The 18,915-nt window shown below is 40.3% G+C and overlaps 1 protein-coding gene across 1 annotated transcript; it reads right to left on the reverse strand.

The window, feature by feature from the left end:
* Window positions 1-2,273: 2,273 nt before the first annotated feature.
* Window positions 2,274-10,737, reverse strand: LOC150083306 (uncharacterized). Its single transcript, XM_090378472.1, has 3 exons — window positions 9,401-10,737; window positions 8,581-9,127; window positions 2,274-2,357 (listed from the first exon to the last, which is right to left on the reverse strand). Exons 1-3 carry the CDS (start codon window positions 10,735-10,737, stop codon window positions 2,274-2,276), a joined length of 1,968 nt encoding a protein of 655 aa, XP_090234598.1.
* Between the last annotated feature and the right edge of the window lie 8,178 nt (window positions 10,738-18,915).

Consider the following 18,915-nt stretch of genomic DNA (forward strand, 5'->3'; position numbering starts at 1 on the left):
ACATACACTAACATATGCTATCTGGCCTTGACAGTACTGTCTTACTTCACAAGAGATTCAAATGCAGAGTTGTGCGAAAGCACCGGTGCCGTCTGTCAAAAAACACTATATCACTATGGAATCATCTCATGGGGTACCACCAGCCAAGAAAACCTTGGAAGAATAAACTCCATTCTCAATCGATGCGTTCGTTCAATTTTGGGCCTTCCCTGGAACGCATCGGTTAGTTCGAGATACAAGGAAGTGAGACTCCTCAGCATCTACCAACTGCTACAGAAAGCAGAGGCCGTCTTTGTTTACAATACACTAGTAGTATAAGGTTGGGGTTCTAACCGAGTACGGCTCTATGAATTTTGGCGTCAATTTTCGTGCGTGCTGCCGCCTCGGTCGTTTGTTTTGCCGTTTAGGTTTTGAGCGTGTGCCGGTGAAGCGAGCCGAGGTTTAGGCTTAGCTGTTTGCCCCGAGGCTTAGTTGCGGAGTCGGAGGAAAAAATATTTTAGTTCTTATTTCGCCCGCTAGATGGCGCCACTTATTTTCGGCATTAAATATATAAATTTTATTTTTGCTTTACCTAGGCTCGAACCCATGTCGAGCTACTGGTGGTCCGGTGCTTATCCCCACGGCTACCCTTTCAGTTGTAAGAATATGTGTAAATGTAGCTGTTATAGTTAAGAGTGGTGTGAGTGTGACGTATGAAGTTGTATTTCACCTTGTTCTGATTGGAGGGGGATATGAACCGATGTGCTGATTGGTGTGGGGGTATAAACCGACTACGGCTCTGAGTCTACCGGTGATTTTCTGGTCGGTTGATGCCGTAGAAATCCTCTGTTTTTGCCGCGTTGGTTTTCAAGGTAGCGTTGGAGGGTGCGCAATGAATTGTGGGTTCGCGCACGCACACACACACACACACACACACAAGAAAAATAGAGCAGTAGACATTCTTTCCCAAGACAAAGGAATTGGCGGGAAAAACGCGGACGCTGTAGACCTCGACTAACATAATGGGTACTTGGGGGCCACAACAGTTCGTGCACGGAGATTACAACGACAACAGAAGACCCCGAAACAGTGTCGCCATCTGTTGAGTTATTCTGAAAGCTGAAATTAAAGATTTTATTTTATTTAACGTGTTTAAATATACGTATATATATATTTTTTTTTCCTAGGCAGCTATGACTTTGTCGTTTAAATATATTTCCGTGGCTTTGCAATATGTGGCGCCATCTGTGGAAGCAATCTGAAAGCTGAAAATCTGAAATTAAAGATTTTATTTAAATATATATATTTTTTTCCACATACGTGTATTTGGGGTCATAACAGTTAGTGCATGGAGATTACATTGACATCGGAAGACACAGATACTGTGCCACCATCTAGCGTGTCATTCTGAAAGCTGAAATTAAGGATTTTATTTAAATATATATATATATATTTTTTTTTTCCCACATACGGATACTTGGGGTCACAATACTTCTTGAACGGAGATTGCCACGACATTGTAACAACCAAGAAACTGTGGCTCCATCTAGCGAGTCATTCTGAAAGCTGAAATTAAAGATTTTATTTAAGGTGTTTAAATATATTTTTCTCAATAGCTATGACTTTGACTTTTAAATATATATTCCCATAGCTTTGTAGGATGTATCGCCATCTGTTGAGCCATTCTGAAAGCTGAAATTAAAGATTTTATTTTTAAGTTGCTTTGATGTTTAAATTTTTTTTTACCAAAAGCACTGAGACTGTCATCACAGTAGAAACATCCAAGAAACTGTGTCGCCATCTACCGATCCATTCTGCAAGTTGAAAAGCTGAAAATTAAGTATTTTTATTTCATTTTATATGTTTAATGTTATGTGTTTTTTTTTTTTTTTTGATGGTTAAATTTATATGTATATATTTTTACCCATAACTATTTATGATGGTTCCTTTTTCCTCTACGAGTTGAATTTGTATCCTGATGTTTAGAGTTTTTCTATCTAGGGAAAAAACCTGAAAAGTAAAATGTGTTTATATTTATTTACCGTCTTCGTGAAGCACTGGCGCCATCTTATGTTTCTGTCTGCAAGCTTGATTTTTTTTTAATATATATATTTGAAATCATTTTCTTTCCTAAATTGATTAATGGAAAATTAAAACTTATTTTTCTACTTTCTAAGAAAAAAGACAGACAATATTTTTCAAAATAGATATGTTTTATTGATAAATAAAAAATAAAAAAAAAATAAAATAAAAATTACAGTTTAGTGGGGTCATCGCTAGTTTTACCCCCATCTTTAAGCATTAGCATCCAAACCCATATAAGACGCAAAGAAACATGGGTCGTGCCATAAGTGTTCTTGGTTTTCGTAGAAGTCCGTCTGGAAAAAAAAAAGAAATGTTAGAAGATTACAATAATCCACGTGTCGTGGGAAGTTTTAGTGGTATTAATGCATTACAAAAACATACAAAATTACCCAGGCATATCGTGAAAGAATATTTGTCATCTCAACCTGCTTATGTCAGACACAAACCTCAAAGAGTTAATTTTCCTAGAAACCAAATAATAGTTCCTGGACTACACCATACGTTTCAGTGCGACTTAGCAGAAGTTTCCAATCTGTCTGATGCTAATGGTGGAGTGTGCTATTTACTCGTCTGTATAGACGCTTTTTCTAGATACGCCTGGGTGAGAACACTTAGAAATAAAACATCAAAGCAGATGGTAAAAGCATTCAAATCAATTTTCAAGGAACAAACACCATTCAGTCTTAACAGCGATCAGGGTAAAGAATTTACAAGCAAAGATGTTAGGGCCTTATTTAAGTCTCTCAACATTAATTTCTACACAACTAGATCTGAAAAAAAAAGCAGCAATAGCTGAACGTTTCATTCGAACTTTGAAAGAAAAAATATTTAAATGGATAACTTATTCTGAAAGTAAGAAATATGTGCATGTTCTTCCCGACATTGTGTCTACTTATAATCGAACGCCACATCGAACCATAGGAATGCCTCCAGCCGATGTCACTTTGCATAATGAAGAAGACGTCTACAGGAAATTGTACTTGAAAAAAACCAAAGAACAGATTCCTAAATTTAAACTGGGGGATCGTGTCGTTCTAAGTACAGGTTCACATCTTTTCCACAAAGGATTCTGGGGTAATTGGACTCGCGAATTTTTTACTATATCTCAAGTATTGAAACGAAGAAAGCCAGTTGTGTACAGAGTACAAGACAAAACAGGCGACACGATCGAAGGTAGCTTTTATGAGCAACAGTTACAACTTGTTAATATCCACGACAAGTTGCCACTGGATGCATATCTTATTGAAAATGTACTTAAGGAGCGATGTGTGAAAGGAGAACGTCAATTCCGTGTTAAGTGGCTAGGATACCCTGCTTCCTACAACAGTTGGGTTTCGGCTAAAGATGTTCTTCTTAACACTACCTAGTAATGCGTGTATGGCTTTCCATCCCCAGAATACGTAATCTAATTTTACCATCGTCTTACCCGATACTATATCGCTGAAAGGCAGGTGGGAGGTAGCACTTGCAGAAATACACGTACCTAAGTCCTGGGATAATATCTCCGAAGGCTGGACTGAGTTTGCAATTCTACAGAAAGAACCAACAGTTAGGAACCCTGAGGTTTACATGCTGAACGATGAGTACGAAAATTCGTCTAAATTGATTGAACATATGTGTGGTCTTAATACCAATTTAGAGCTTAAAGTAGAAGAGACAGAATTCAAAGTGAGATTTACAATTCGTGTTAAAAATGGTTGTGAGTTGCGTATGACTTTACGAACTGCCAGAATTCTAGGACTAGTACACAAAGCAGTAGTGAGTGAAGTTGTTGACAAATCTAGAACTTTTAAAGGGGATTACACCGGAAAGTGGATAACTAAAGGCAAAATAGTGATACCACCAATAAGGTCTAACAGTGAGTGTGTTGATAGGAAGCTTGTGTTCGTACAACCGCCGACTCGTGATGTTCGCGAGTATAAAATTCGTTATGGTAATTACGATAGCATCTCCGAAATTCTAAAGGTTATGACATTTATAGCCCCTGAAATTAAAGGTTCTGTTAATGCACATGGTTTTGTTTCTTTCGAAATAGAAAGTAGTGTGCGCCTTCGCTTCCCTGAGACAGGACTCGGTGAGTTACTCGGTTTTGAGCGTATGCCCAATGGTTTCGAAGGAACAGCTAGATCGAAATTTCCCGGAGATATAAATAGAGGTGTAGGCTCTTATTTTGTTTATAGTAACGTGATCGAAGACCAGATTGTGGGCGATATCAGAGCGCCTCTTTTGCGAGTAGTACCGTTCGGAAGCAGTGGTGAATTCTTACATTTGGATTATTACACTGTGCTTCTATCAAACATTCAATCCGTTTCTATTCAAATTCGCACAGACAGCGGTCAGTTATTTCCATTCAGAGGTGGTAAAACTCTAATTAAGTTACATTTTCAACCCCAATGAACGCGTACGTTGATTACTACTCAGTGCAAGCGGGGGGAAATCCCTACTTTGCAGGAGCAGTGATCCAGAGGGGCCAGGGTTTAGGCAGTATATTCCGATCAGCATTTACATTTCTCTCTCCTCTTCTGAAGCCTGCAGCCAAATTCATAGGTCGCCAAGTGTTGTCGGCAGGTCGTAATATGATCGATGATGTCATTTCGGGAACACCCGTGAAACGATCATTTATAAATCGAGCTTCTGAAGTAGGACAGGCCATTAAGCAAAACGTCCGTAGTCAGAGTGGAGGCAAGCGTCGAAAAAAAAAAAAATATCAGGACATCTTTCAATGATGGGCGAGGTTATGATGTCAGAATTAGACCTGTTTGCACAGCCGGCCACTAATCTGTGCGTCGAACGATCTTGCTACGTTACTTTCTCGCCTTTAGCTTCTGTGGACACGCCGGGACCAATAGAATTTTCCATACCCGGAACATCGGAAGAATATCTGGACCTGGGAAAAACTTATTTGCGACTCAAAGTACAGTTAACTCAAAGTGATGGAAAAGAACTAACATTGAGTGTCGGCATTGTCAACAACTTTTTTCACTCCATGTTTAAACATGTGGATCTTTTCATTCAAGACAAATTAATAAATCCATGCAGTGACACATACGCCTATAGAGCTTATTTAGAAACGCTTTTGAATTTTGACAAAGGAGCAAAAAAATCCCAACTCACTACAGAGCTGTTCGTAAAAGACAATGTTTGCGATGTTTCACAAATGTTTTCTCAGGCCGACAGCGGTATGAATCAACGTATGAAGTTTTTTTCGAAAACCAAAACTGTGGAACTTTTGGGGCGTCTCAGACTAGATTTGTGCCATCAAGCCAAATATATTATTAACGGCGTATCGATCCGTCTGAGAATGGTTCGCAGTTCGCCCGAGTTCTGTCTGTTGTCTCTCGACAATACGGCGAAGATTCACGTACGAGAAGCTTGTCTTTTTGTGCGTAAAGTTAAACTTAACCCCAGCATACAGTTAGCGCACCTGAGTGTTCTTGATAAACACCCTCTTGTATATCCCGTTAACAGAGTTGATGTTACTTACTTCTCAATCCCAAAAGGCATGTCAGACTCTACCAGAGACAATATATATCTAGGGTCAGATCCCCGCTCGTTTAATAGTAGGTATTGTGTCCAGTGATAGTTTCAATGGCTCCCTCAAAACCAACCCCTTCAATTTTGGTCACTACAACCTGTGTTATTTACTTCTGACTGCTGATGGTGTCCAGCATCCATCCGTACCGCTAACACCCGATTATAAGAACGGGCATTATACCCGGTCCTACCTGTCTCTGTTTACATCGCTAAACAAGTGGAATTCCGACTGCGGTAACGACATATCACTCTTGGATTATACTGAAGGGAATGTGCTTTATGTTTTCGATCTGACTCCAGACAGCAATGCGGTGGGCGAACATATTAGTTCTTTACGACGAGGTGGAGCTCGACTCGAACTGAAATTCGCAGAACCTCTCCCCGAAAACGTTACAGTGATCTTGTATGCTGAATTCGAAAACATTCTTTCTGTGACTAAAGACCGTTCGATAATCGTAAATTATGAACACTAGAGATATATTAAAGGTTTTAGAAGCAGACAGTGAATCGAGAAAACATCTGATAGGTGTCTGTGCCAGGGACGAGTTACCGTCAAGAATACAGAGAAAACCAGCATTGTTAGTCATTAATACGGACTTTTCGTATTTGCCAGGTACTCACTGGGTTTCCATTTTCCTGGGAAAAAACAACAGTCAATATTTCGACAGCTTTGCAAGACCGCCGACACACGACATTGCAGAGTTCCTTAACCAAAACAGCAAGAAATGGACATATAACAAAGTGGTGATTCAACATCCAGAATCTATAGCGTGTGGACTGCATTGTATTTTTTTCCTAATTCATAGATGTAGAAACATTTCTATGTCAAAGATTGTAAACAAATATTATTGTAAAGATTTGTGGGCAAATGATGTAAAGGCCACATTACATGTACTTCAACATTTACTTGCAAAATAAAATTTTATTTATTTTTTTTAAAAAGTGTCTGTTTTATTGAAAAAAAAAACTTACCATAACGATATCCAGGTGTGTTTTCTTCTCAAACGACGCGGTGATATCAGAGTAGTATATCGACGTTTGAGAGGCTTACGGGATTTTTTTTTCTCTCCGCCCTCGGGCTGTTGTTGTTGCTGCGCATCAGAGTATGGAATTGTGGGTAGTGAGACGGCGGCAGCAGCGGCTGTTGATACGGTACCCTCGACGTCATTCGATGCCGTCGGAGACGGTTGTTTTGCGGCATTATTTTTCAGGCCTAAATATGTTTGCAGTATCTGAAGGTACATTTTAACTTTTGACTCTGGCGGTAAATCCTGCCTTTTTAAGATTTCAGACATTTGCTCGTCTAAAGAGAGCATCTGTTTTTGTTCTGGCGGTGCAGCTACAAGCAAGAATTTGTGGAAAGACTCGTTCATCTTCGAATCAGGCTTGCAATTAGTGGTGCTACGATGCTGGCTAATAATGGAAACAGACCACCTCCTTGTTGAATTATTAACTTCCACCTGGTTTTAAATGCCACTTTTTTATCTGCTAGTGTTCTGAGCAGACGTTTTTTGCGTTGTAACTTGTTTTTCACTCTGTCTGGTAAAGGAATACAGCCTTTGATTATATTTTTACAGATTTCACAGAGCGAATTTATTTCTGTGGGATCTGAGCTCTTTAGCAGAGTGGATGCTTGTTTTGGTCGAGCTTCCGCCAGATACTTTATGAAATCAGTGTTGTTTTTTAGACGCTTAGCCATGAGGGTACATAGATTATAGTAGATCCTTCGCTTGGCAATACGTGTGAGCGCAGCCTTAGTGTATCTGCAGTTTCCTGACGAAAATCAAACAGCAAATATGAATGTGGATCGCGTGTGGCATCTTTATATATGTCGACTAAAACACGTGTCCTTCCGGGAAACACTTGGCTAGCTAGATGTGAGATTTGTCTCGAGTCAGGAGGGTTTTTAAAAACAATCAAGTAGTGTGAATTAAAGCTAATAGTACGGAACTGTGTGCCTTGGGAGAACAAATTTTGCGTTAATAATATTACACTCAGATTTCTGTGATGTGATCCTTTTATAAATATTTCCGAAACTACAATACTATCTTTTGCTTGGCTAATGAGATCATCTAAAACAAGTAAATTGTTTACTTTTGGATCGAATTCGGGGATGTTTAAACCATCCACGAACTCGATTTGCGGGTAACAACGAAACTTATCTTGAAGTTCTGAATAGCAATAGACGATTCTTTGAGGTGGTGGCGAAATTAAACTTTCACTATTTTCTAATAGCGACAACACAAACGTTGTCTTTCCGCTCTGTGTTGCTCCCGAGACTATCGCTGTGAAGGGGTGATGAAACATTATGTAAATGAGCGCACGCGAGTCTGGACCAAGTATTTATGTGTGTGTGTTCGCGCGCCGATGCGAGAGGCAGGACTAGTAACAGTAAAAGACAGAAGGTGACATCTCCAGAAAAACGAAACATTGTCCCTTTTTTAAAAAAAAAAAAAAAAAAACTGCGAGTTGTGATCAGCGACAACACGAAAAAGGATTCCCCATCATCTAAGCGCACCCAGTCACTTCGTGAGTGGGTGGGAGGGGTGCCGCGATCCCCCCGTGTGCGCGCTCATCACAACGTGATGGGTGGGAGGGGTGCCGCGATCCCCCCCACGCCCGGCGCCCCGCGATTCCCAACCGAGTGCCGTCACGAATGTGACGTCGGTGGGAATAAGATGGGAAGTACGTGCCCCGTTCGAACTCTCCAACATCTTGAAAAAAAAGGAGATGTCACCAGAGTTAGCCATTGAAAAACTGCTTAGTGTCAAAAACATGGGGATTTCACTGGGTTTTTTTTCTAATGTTGAAAGTATGATGAGTAGGTGGTTGGCTTTCACTATGTGTCTTGGAAATATCCATAAGGGTAAGTGCGTGTGTCGTCTCCTACCACACGTTTACGAAAGTAAAGCCAAACCTTTTTGTTACTGAGGACTCAAGGACACGAGAAGTACGTTTGTCTCTCCGGACAGAAAACGGTACCTCGACAGAAACGTCAACATGCTGGCCTTTTGCAGCGGCAATCATAACATCCAAGTTGACTAACTTTGCGTTTTTGGCATTAAGTGTCACACCCTTGCATTTGGTCACAGTTTTACCTCCTCGGGTTCGGAAGGAGTAAGATTTTGGGCCGGTTGAGGCAAACTCAACAATGTGGTCCCCAGACAATTCGTCTGTTAGCTGTCCTAGTGAGTGGCCTATGGGTGGACGTTCGTCGCCCGGTTTTTGGATGAACACTATGGAGTCAGTATCACAATATAAAAGAGATTGACGTAGAGTAGTCATAGCTTTGTAGAGCTTTATTCGGCCATAGGAAGCGACGAAAGAGCCAATGACTGCATTCCCCCGACGGTATGGTTCCTCCGTTCCATCAATCGGGGCAAATGCAACTTGCATTATATCATCAGTCACTAACATGGCGTCGTGGATGATTTTTGTGTCATCCATAAAAAGCTGTACAACGCTTTCGTAAGTGTTACATACTGCTGTGCTCACCCTATTAGTTCTCATTGCGAGCTGACCCCAAAGACTATTGAGACATAATTTTGCAAGTGCACGCTTAGCGGGGTTCGCCTTTATTTCGTGTCTGTCCATAGAGATACCTTCCTTACTTTTAAAATCGGAAATGTATGCATCGGGGTCAACCCCTTCAGGCCAACCCGACGCCTCCTGTTTGATCTTCAAGAAGGTGTCTATGTAGCCACCAAATAACGACTTATGGCTCTCTTTGAAATGCCAAACTTCGTAGATGTTATCAATTTTATAACCGCTCTCAACAGCCAGGTAAAACTCAGGCGTGCACCAGATTCCCGAAAAGCTCCGATCCTCGTGATTACAAGTGGGTGACATCTGCTCGGCACAAGCACCGCATAGTGGGAACACTAATCTGCCATTGGAGCTTATTGGGAGGACGGGTAAGAACTCCTTTTCGGGCGCTGTCACCCTAGCATGGATTATACCAAAATATGCATTGTGACTATAGTCAAAGTCGCTAAGAATGACTTCGGGGTGACCGCGGGGAAATACGCCGTATTTGCAAACCCACGGATACAACGAACAGAAATCCACATAGTGAATCTCCTCGTTATCCGCCACCTGGTGGTAAAGTTTAAAGCAGTCAACTCTACCTCCTCTGAGAGCGCTATGTGGTGTAATCGATTCGTACGTTATGAATGCTGCAACAAATTCTTTCATGGCAGGGTCGTTTTTCTGTTGGCTGTCAAACTGGCATTCCCATACGGAAACCACATCATATCCTCGAGACCTAATGAAGGCCTCGCGGTCCATGGTTTCCGCGTATAGGGCGCCCATAGGTTTGTTTCTCTGTGTCTGTATAGTACTAGGTCGAAAACAATTCTTGCACCCGTGATAGTAACAACCGTAGAACTCGTAAGCAGTGCTACCACATACCCCATCTAATAAAAAAGGACCTACCTTAACTTCCCCACCCTGTGATCGAGCGTGCTGAATTTTAATGTTGTTCTGTTGTTCCAGCCACGAAAGCCAAGCCAACGCCTTCCTACTCTGTGTGTTACTCCCTATGTAGCCACCAGGTGGCAGGATAGCCATTGTGTTTGGTTCTAAATAGTTTCTGGCGAAGATCCTGCTACAAGCACCGGCGATAGTAATGTCCTGACAGAAAGGATCAACTTGCGAGACTGCTATGAAGAGAGAACAGAACTTATTGCAGGAATCTCGCAATACCCTCACGTCATCTAAGGCATAGGCCAAAAGTTCACATTTCAGGTTGTAGGTATCTCGTGACTTCTCTTGGTACCATAACACGAATTCCGTACGGGTTTCTTCGTTCATGAATTCCGGTTTAAAATATTTTTGATCGGGCAAAGCTCCCACATAATCTAATGTGTCTATCTTGTGGAATTCGTGAGGGAAGAAGCCCTTACGCACCTCTGGCAGTTCGAACATAGCTGGCAGTTTTCGGAGTGGAACTGCTAGAAATGAATAAGAGTCCAAGAAGACTATGTTTAACGAAGATAGAAAGATACCCAAAATCTTTGACCCGTCATAGATCGTTTGAGGAACTATGTGTTTCGCGAAAATATAAGAAAGCACAAAGTAACCGTCAAAACCACGAAGGTTGTGGGCGATTACTCGCACATTCTTATATTTTGGCTCCATGTGTCGAAGTTTTCGGCCATCACTACCTCGTTTCACGGTCTCTCGGACTCCTAACAGCTCATCCAAAAACTCAGCCACGCAATTTCAGCCCCAGTAAATGCGTTCTTGGTCGCCAAAAGAAGCAACGCAGAGTACAGCCACATGTTCACCATCCAGCAAGGCTGTTTCTGTGTCAAAGTATACAACAGAAACATCGTGCTTCGGGTCCTCAGGTTTTTGAACAAAACAATGTTGTGTTTTGTGCACAGTTTTACAATGGCTGCAAAAGTCTGGATCAATGCATTTGTGTGCTGTATTGGTAAGAAAAGTGCACATACAAACGCTACAGCGATGCACTTCAGAGCAAGTTTTGTTTGCCCTGTGAGCATTAATGCATGCTTCGCCTTGGAAAAAACGATTACACAAATTACATAAGAGAAGGTTGTCTTCATTATGAACGGCAATAGCTCTGCATCTATTGCATTTGAAAGAGCAATTGTGTGTGTTTAATCTCTCGCGAGTAGGTAAGACTTTAAGGCAGAGGGGACAATAATAATCACTGCCAAACAGAGCTTTCAAAGATCGCACAAGATCATAATGTCTGTCGTGACTGAGTAGAAATATCTGTTCACCAGCAGCGGGACCCCGATATGCAACTTCAAAACCGCACTCAGCGGAAATTACCACCAGTTGGTAATCAGGGATCGCTCGCTGAAACAGCTCAACTTCATTCAAGCCACAACTTTCTAAGGCAACACCTGCGATACCATGTAAATTTGTAGCCCTGATAGTTTGCATATTGCGTTTATCCTCTCGCACCTGTCTGTATGTTTTAGCATCGTCCTGATGGGCCGAAATACTAACAGCTAATGCTCTGGCAAGACATAAACTATGGGTATTGTTGATTTGAATGACAGCTTTTTTTTTTTTAAAAAGTCATTCAAATTCAACATTGCCCTTTTTTTATATTCTCAGAACGATTGCCACCATCCCCCCTATTCGTGATATTAATAAGAATTACGTCCAGACTCAAGTCGTCCGTTATCATAAATTCACTGTTTGATTGATCAACTGCTATAAATATGGCCATCACACGGTCAAATGTCAGATCGGTTAGGGGCATAAATGGTAAGTTTATAGGATTTTTTAGACTGGGTGCGTCTAAGCACAACCTAACATGGGAATAATCGCCTTGATTGCTTAAATTGGCTATTATTCCCTCTAGCATCCGTCGGAAGTTCGAAAAAAACAGATCCCCGTCTGTTAAATCTGTCAAGTTTCTAAACCGGACCTCATAAGTTTTAAATAAGGTCCGGTATTTTTTTGAATAACGTGTAACCCCATCCTGCACCTGGTAGTTACTCTCGAAATCTTGTGATGTGGCTGCTTCTCTTTCTTCCATCTAAAATTTAAAAAAGTGTCGAATAAGATTTAGGGGATTTGTTTTTCGCGAAAAAAAAAAAAAAAAAAATATATATATATATATATATATATATATCTATAGACATACTTACATCATCATCATCATCATCAACGTTCAAATATCCATCCTGTAATGACTGACTCTCAGGCTCCAATTCTTCTTCTCCTCCAGCACCTTCTAGCATGTGGTCATGTGAGCATCCTGGTCGATGCTCAATACCGTCATAACCATAACCAAAGAACTCCACATTCTGAAAGAGTAACGTAAAGAAACACAGTTACCAAACAATAATTCTATAAACATTTTTTAAAAATCAAATAAAAAAATTTTTCAGTAATGAAAAAAGAAATACTCACACTCGAATACACCAAAGTTTGGCAGAATTCTATCTCAGCCTCAACCACCCTAGTATCTTCATGATCCTTCTCGACACTGATAACTTCATCTATGAACGTCGAATCTACTTCATCACCAAAGAAAATATCTTCACTACTCATATTGATCTCTTGTAATAGGAAAAAGACACTTGTGAATTGTGGTCGTGTTGACCCCTTTTTAAAGCAAACTCGTGGATTGAAACAACATTTGACAACAACCAATCAGTGTTTAGATTCAAGAGTATGTGAATGTCACCGCCAATAGGAAATTACTATGGCATGAGAGCGAAATCCTTACACATCAGTAAGTGTAGGTGTGGTATCTTTGAAGGTAACCTTTTGAAACTGAGTTATCTTTTGCCTTTTGTTACTACAAAGACTTGGGAACGATACCAGCGCTAGTTATGTGTTGTTATATAACCTTTGTACATGTTTCTACTTGTTCCCAACCAACACCTTTGAAGTTGAACTAGCTTTTACTACTCCAAATTTAAACAAAGACTTTGGGATTGGTAGCACCTTTAGTTATATGATGAAATATAACCTCTGCATGACACGTGTCTACCCGTTCCCGACCGACATCTTTGATGGTGAGCTATCTTTTGCTTTTTGTTACTCTACATTTGAACAAAGACTAGGGAGTGGTAGCTCTGACACATGTCGTACAAAGGTTTTGAACAAAGGTTTGGGAACGGTGGCGCAGACTTGGGGGTGGTATCTCCTTTAGTTATATGACGATATATAGGCTTTGTACGCCATGTGTCCACCTGTGATCACCCCACACCTTTGAAGCTGAGCTAGCTTTGTTATCTTTTGCTTTAGCCCTCTCTAAATTTGAACAAAAGACTTTGGGAGCAACACCTGCGTTAGCTATATGGTATTATATAACCATTGTACGACATGCCTCTACCTGTTTCTGACACGTCACGACCTTATGAGCCAGTAACAACACGACTAGATTCAGTTTGGAACTTTCTCAGTGTGGTTGTGAATTTTTCCACTGTTGCCGTTTTTTCCAAAATGCCAAGGCACGAAATGTTTGATGATATAAGACGACCAAACGTAACTTTCTACAGACGTCTGAGCCATAGCAGCACAATTCGTGCTTATTTTCACGAATTCGAACCACATGTTACGATCGAGACATCTAATACGCACATGATGCTATCGAGAAACCAGTGGGAAGAATTCAAAAACAAAATGACTGATATCTTGCTTTCCGTAAGAGCCAGATCTAAAGATGAAATCCAACTACCGGGGATCCGAATCAATACAGATGTTGGTGTTTGTGATTTCTATTGGAAACAATTCTTGCTATCAGCAGAATGGCGAATGACTCTCCACCTTTCTGAACTTGAAGCTATATCTAATAGAATCGTAGACATAGATGCTTTTCTTCAACGTCTAGAAGATGAAAAACCCGCATTTCTGTTAATGCATTCAGTCATATTGGAGCATCTTGATTGTGTTAGAGAACGTATAAAGAACGACGTGTTTACTGGTTCTATCGATGTTTCGTTTAACGACGTCTATGCATATTACGTAAGAAACGCTGAACCATCTACAAGTGTTAAAATTTTTATTGCTAAGTGTTCGAAAGAAGGTGTAGTTACTGAGTTCAACGATTATGCTTTGTACAATTCTGTAGTTTCGATGATCGAAGAACTTCAAACTGCTTACACTACGAAATATACGAAGTATCCGTTCTGATCAAAGCAATGTGCATATGTAAGTTTTTGTGTTGATTTCTTTTGTGATTAGCAACTACATCTGTAAAACTTACCAATAAAGCATATCTATTTGAAAAATATTGTCTGTCTTTTTTCTTAGAAAGTAGAAAATAAGTTTTAATTTTCCATTAATCAATTTAGGAAAGAAAATGATTTCAAATATATATATTAAAAAAAAAAATCAAACTTGCAGACAGAAACAGAAGATGGAGCCAGTGCTTCACGAAGACGGTAAATAAATATAAACACATTTTACTTTTCAGGTTTTTTCCCTAGATAGAAAAACTCTAAACATCAGGATACAAATTCAACTCGTAGAGGAAAAAGGAACCATCATAAATAGTTATGGGTAAAAATATATACATATAAATTTAACCATCAAAAAAAAAAAAACACAACATTAAACATATAAAATGAAATAAAAATACTTAATTTTCAGCTTTTCAACTTGCAGAATGGATCGGTAGATGGCGACACAGTTTCTTGGATGTTTCTACTGTGATGACAGTCTCAGTGCTTTTGGTAAAAAAAAATTTAAACATCAAAGCAACTTAAAAATAAAATCTTTAATTTCAGCTTTCAGAATGGCTCAACAGATGGCGATACATCCTACAAAGCTATGGGAATATATATTTAAAAGTCAAAGTCATAGCTATTGAGAAAAATATATTTAAACACCTTAAATAAAATCTTTAATTTCAGCTTTCAGAATGACTCGCTAGATGGAGCCACAGTTTCTTGGTTGTTACGATGTTGTGGCAATCTCCGTTCAAGAAGTATTGTGACCCCAAGTATCCGTATGTGGGAAAAAAAAAAAATATATATATATATTTAAATAAAATCCTTAATTTCAGCTTTCAGAATGACACGCTAGATGGCGGCACAGTATCTGTGTCTTCCGATGTCAATGTAATCTCCATGCACTAACTGTTATGACCCCAAATACACGTATGTGGAAAAAAAAAATATATATTTAAATAAAATCTTTAATTTCAGATTTTCAGCTTTCAGATTGCTTCCACAGATGGCGCCACATATTGCAAAGCCACGGAAATATATTTAAACGACAAAGTCATAGCTGCCTAGGGAAAAAAAATATATATATACGTATATTTAAACACGTTAAATAAAATAAAATCTTTAATTTCAGCTTTCAGAATAACTCAACAGATGGCGACACTGTTTCGGGGTCTTCTGTTGTCGTTGTAATCTCCGTGCACGAACTGTTGTGGCCCCCAAGTACCCATTATGTTAGTCGAGGTCTACAGCGTCCGCGTTTTTCCCGCCAATTCCTTTGTCTTGGGAAAGAATGTCTACTGCTCTATTTTTCTTGTGTGTGTGTGTGTGTGTGTGTGTGTGCGTGCGCGAACCCACAATTCATTGCGCACCCTCCAACGCTACCTTGAAAACCAACGCGGCAAAAACAGAGTATTTCTACGGCATCAACCGACCAGAAAATCACCGGTAGACTCAGAGCCGTAGTCGGTTTATACCCCCACACCAATCAGCACATCGGTTCATATCCCCCTCCAATCAGAACAAGGTGAAATACAACTTCATACGTCACACTCACACCACTCTTAACTATAACAGCTGCATTTACACATATTCTCATAACTGAAAGGGTAGCCGTGGGGATAAGCACCGGACCACCAGTAGCAACGACATGGGTTGGAGCCTAGGTAAAGCAAAAATAAAATTTATATATTTAATGCCGAAAATAAGTGGGGCCATCTAGCGGGCGAAATAAGAACTAAAATATTTTTTCCTCCGACTCCGCAACTAAGCCTCGGCGCAAACAGCTAAGCCTAAACCTCGGCTCGCTTCACCGGCACACGCTCAAAACCTAAACGGCAAAACAAACGACCGAGGCGGCAGCACGCACGAAAATTGACGCCAAAATTCATAGAGCCGTACTCAGTTAGAACCCCAACCTTATACTACTTACACTGAAGACACCAGAGTTTTCCCCTCTCTTCAGATCCTTTTTCATAACCATAGATGAAGCAGAAATATCATACAATCTAAGAAATGAAGCCAACCTGAAGATTCCGCTTTTCAGAAAAGCCATAGGTCAGAAAAGTATAAAATACAGAGGTGCTAAAACCTGGAACAAACTTCCTGCAAAAATCAAAAATGGCACTTCACTAAATCAATTCAAGAATCTACAAATTGAACACATCACCAGGGATGTCTGATTCAAATTACCTTCCACTCAACTCCTGGATTTTAAAAACACTACCATGGAAATAATGTACAAATTTTAAAGAAAGCAGTTGGCAAATAGTTTGTAAATTTCTGTGCACACATCTGTGATCATTTTTTCTTTTCTCGTCATCTATTTGTAAAAACGTTCACAATGATATTATAAGTAATGATGCTTTTCGAAGTCTTCTGTGAAGAAATGTACAAAAAACTCCAATTTATTTATGTCTTTTCTGTTGAACATTACCTGTACAATTTCAGAACTGTATATCTTTCAATTGTATATTTGTATATTCATCGTTTTTTAAGGGAACACCCCCTAAAAAGCAATTGGCTTATGTGTTCTCCCTCCCTTTTTGCTGTTATCTCCCAAAAAAAAGTGTAACATAAAATAGGGATAAATAAATTATTATTTTTTTTTAAAATTATTATTAACACCCCGACTGGGGAACTAGAAGCTCATTCCATTAGTTGGTATTTGTTATACTTCAGTTGTATTTCCAGTTCTTCCATTTGCTTGTTTCGGTTTTAGTGGGGAATCTTGTACTACTACTTGGCGCATTGTGGGTAGTCAGTTCTGGTCCATCAGACATGAGGCTGATTTGGGACATATCCATGATCAGTGTCGTGTCGCGATAGGCATCCTCCTCTTTGTTCATTACCTTCTCTATTGAGTAGCGTCAAGTTTAGGTGTCGTTTCTGGGTGTTCATTCAGTAAGGATTTGTTGATAGGGGCTACATTCCCTTACTTAGGTTCCTTGCTCTTTTGATGCGGTTCTATGGTCTGCTTTGATATGCAGCACAATCAATGTCTTCCTTCTTGCGAAAAGATCCTGTACGAACTTACTGAAAGCTTTGTATTCTTATTCCGTGTCCAGGAAAAGGCGTTCCCGGTTATGAGAAAGATATGTAGTCTTGGTTATCAGGATGCTTCGGAGATCCTCATAGTATTCACTTTTATACATTATGTGTTGCCAAGTCTTTAACTCTCCGCATCCACAATTTGGGTCGTCTGCAATTCTCATATTATTTAACTTAGCATTTATGGCACCATGGCCTGTCAGTAGGTATGTAGTGTGTAATCGTGGGAAGAACCAATGTGGGGTTCTGGGGTAGATTTTACTAACTTCAGGTTTGAATTTTCTTGTCATTTCTCCTTTACAGGAGTTGGTCCATCTCTCTTGCCATGCCTGCTGCAGGTGCAGCACCAGCCGGGTTTTTTCCTGTTTCCCATTACTTGCCGGATCTATTGTGTACCCTATGAAACGTCGTTTGCATTGCTCTAGATAGCATGTACATTAGCCCACAACATACCACCTCTAGATTAAGGGGAAGCACCCCCTCCAGGTTCTATAGGGCATCGGTGCTCACCGTACAGCAGGCACGAATTATAATAAGTAGAATAATTCTCTGGATGGTGTCAAGAATTCTTTTGTTAATGGCTGTAACTACCTTGGTAAACAATACTGGCGAGCAGTAGGTTATTGCTGGGATAAAAAATCGCTTTATAGTAGAATGCCAGAGTTCTTCGTTTTAGTCCCCAGTCTTTTCTAATGATTCTTGCAATCATGGCCGTGTATTTTCTGAGTTTCTCCTTCCGGAGGAGATGTTTGAAGGATAAGTTTGAATCTAAAATGATTCCACGACACTTTAGTTGGGTGCTAAGCTTGATGGTTGAGCCCACAATTCTAATCTATGGGGCCGACTACTGTCCAGTGTCCCTTTTAATAGGATTGAGCCCGTCTTTGTCGGCGAAATTTCAATGAGTGCAGCCTCTTCCATTCCAGTGGCTTTTCCAGTATCCTGTTTGCCTGGATTTCCAAGCCGGCCCTTGAGTTCGCCTCCACAGTGAGGATGAGGCCATCTTCAAATGCTTGACTGTTTACCTCTCCCAGGTCCATCGAAAGGAAATCATCTAGAACTACATTCCACAGGAGCGGCCCCAGCACTGAACTCTGCGGGCAGCCTAGGTGTATGGGTCTAGTTATTTTCTGATACGGTGTTATAACTTCCACTTTTCTGTCTGGTACAATCTTATGGTGTTGTGCAGATTCATCGGTAGGCCTACCTCCCCGAGATTGCTGAGGACGCTCGGCCACCAAAGGGAGTCGGATGCCCCGGCAAAGTCAATCGAAAGCAGCAGGAAGTATTTCTTGGAACACTGTTTTGCTGCTTGGATAAGGTTTTGGAGTGCATCAACTATTGATGAGCCTGGTTTGAAACCATATTATCCGCTAGAGGCGTGGTTTGCTGAGTTATATTGGCTAGTAATTCTCATGTGTAGGAGTTTCTCGAACAGTTTTCTCACCGTGGAGAGCAGAGCAATTGGCCTATAGGAGTCCGGCATATCTGGTTTCTTGGTTGAATTTTTTTATAATCAGCCTCAAGTTTTTAGTTTTTCAGCTAGTTGGAGATTTTCGTGCCATGAGGCAGCAGTTGAATAGTTGGAACAGGAGATTTGGGG

This window comes from Mastigoproctus giganteus, chromosome 7 (genome assembly GCF_048544385.1).
Source record: "Mastigoproctus giganteus isolate SK-2022 chromosome 7, ASM4854438v1, whole genome shotgun sequence".
NCBI lineage: Eukaryota > Metazoa > Arthropoda > Arachnida > Uropygi > Thelyphonidae > Mastigoproctus > Mastigoproctus giganteus.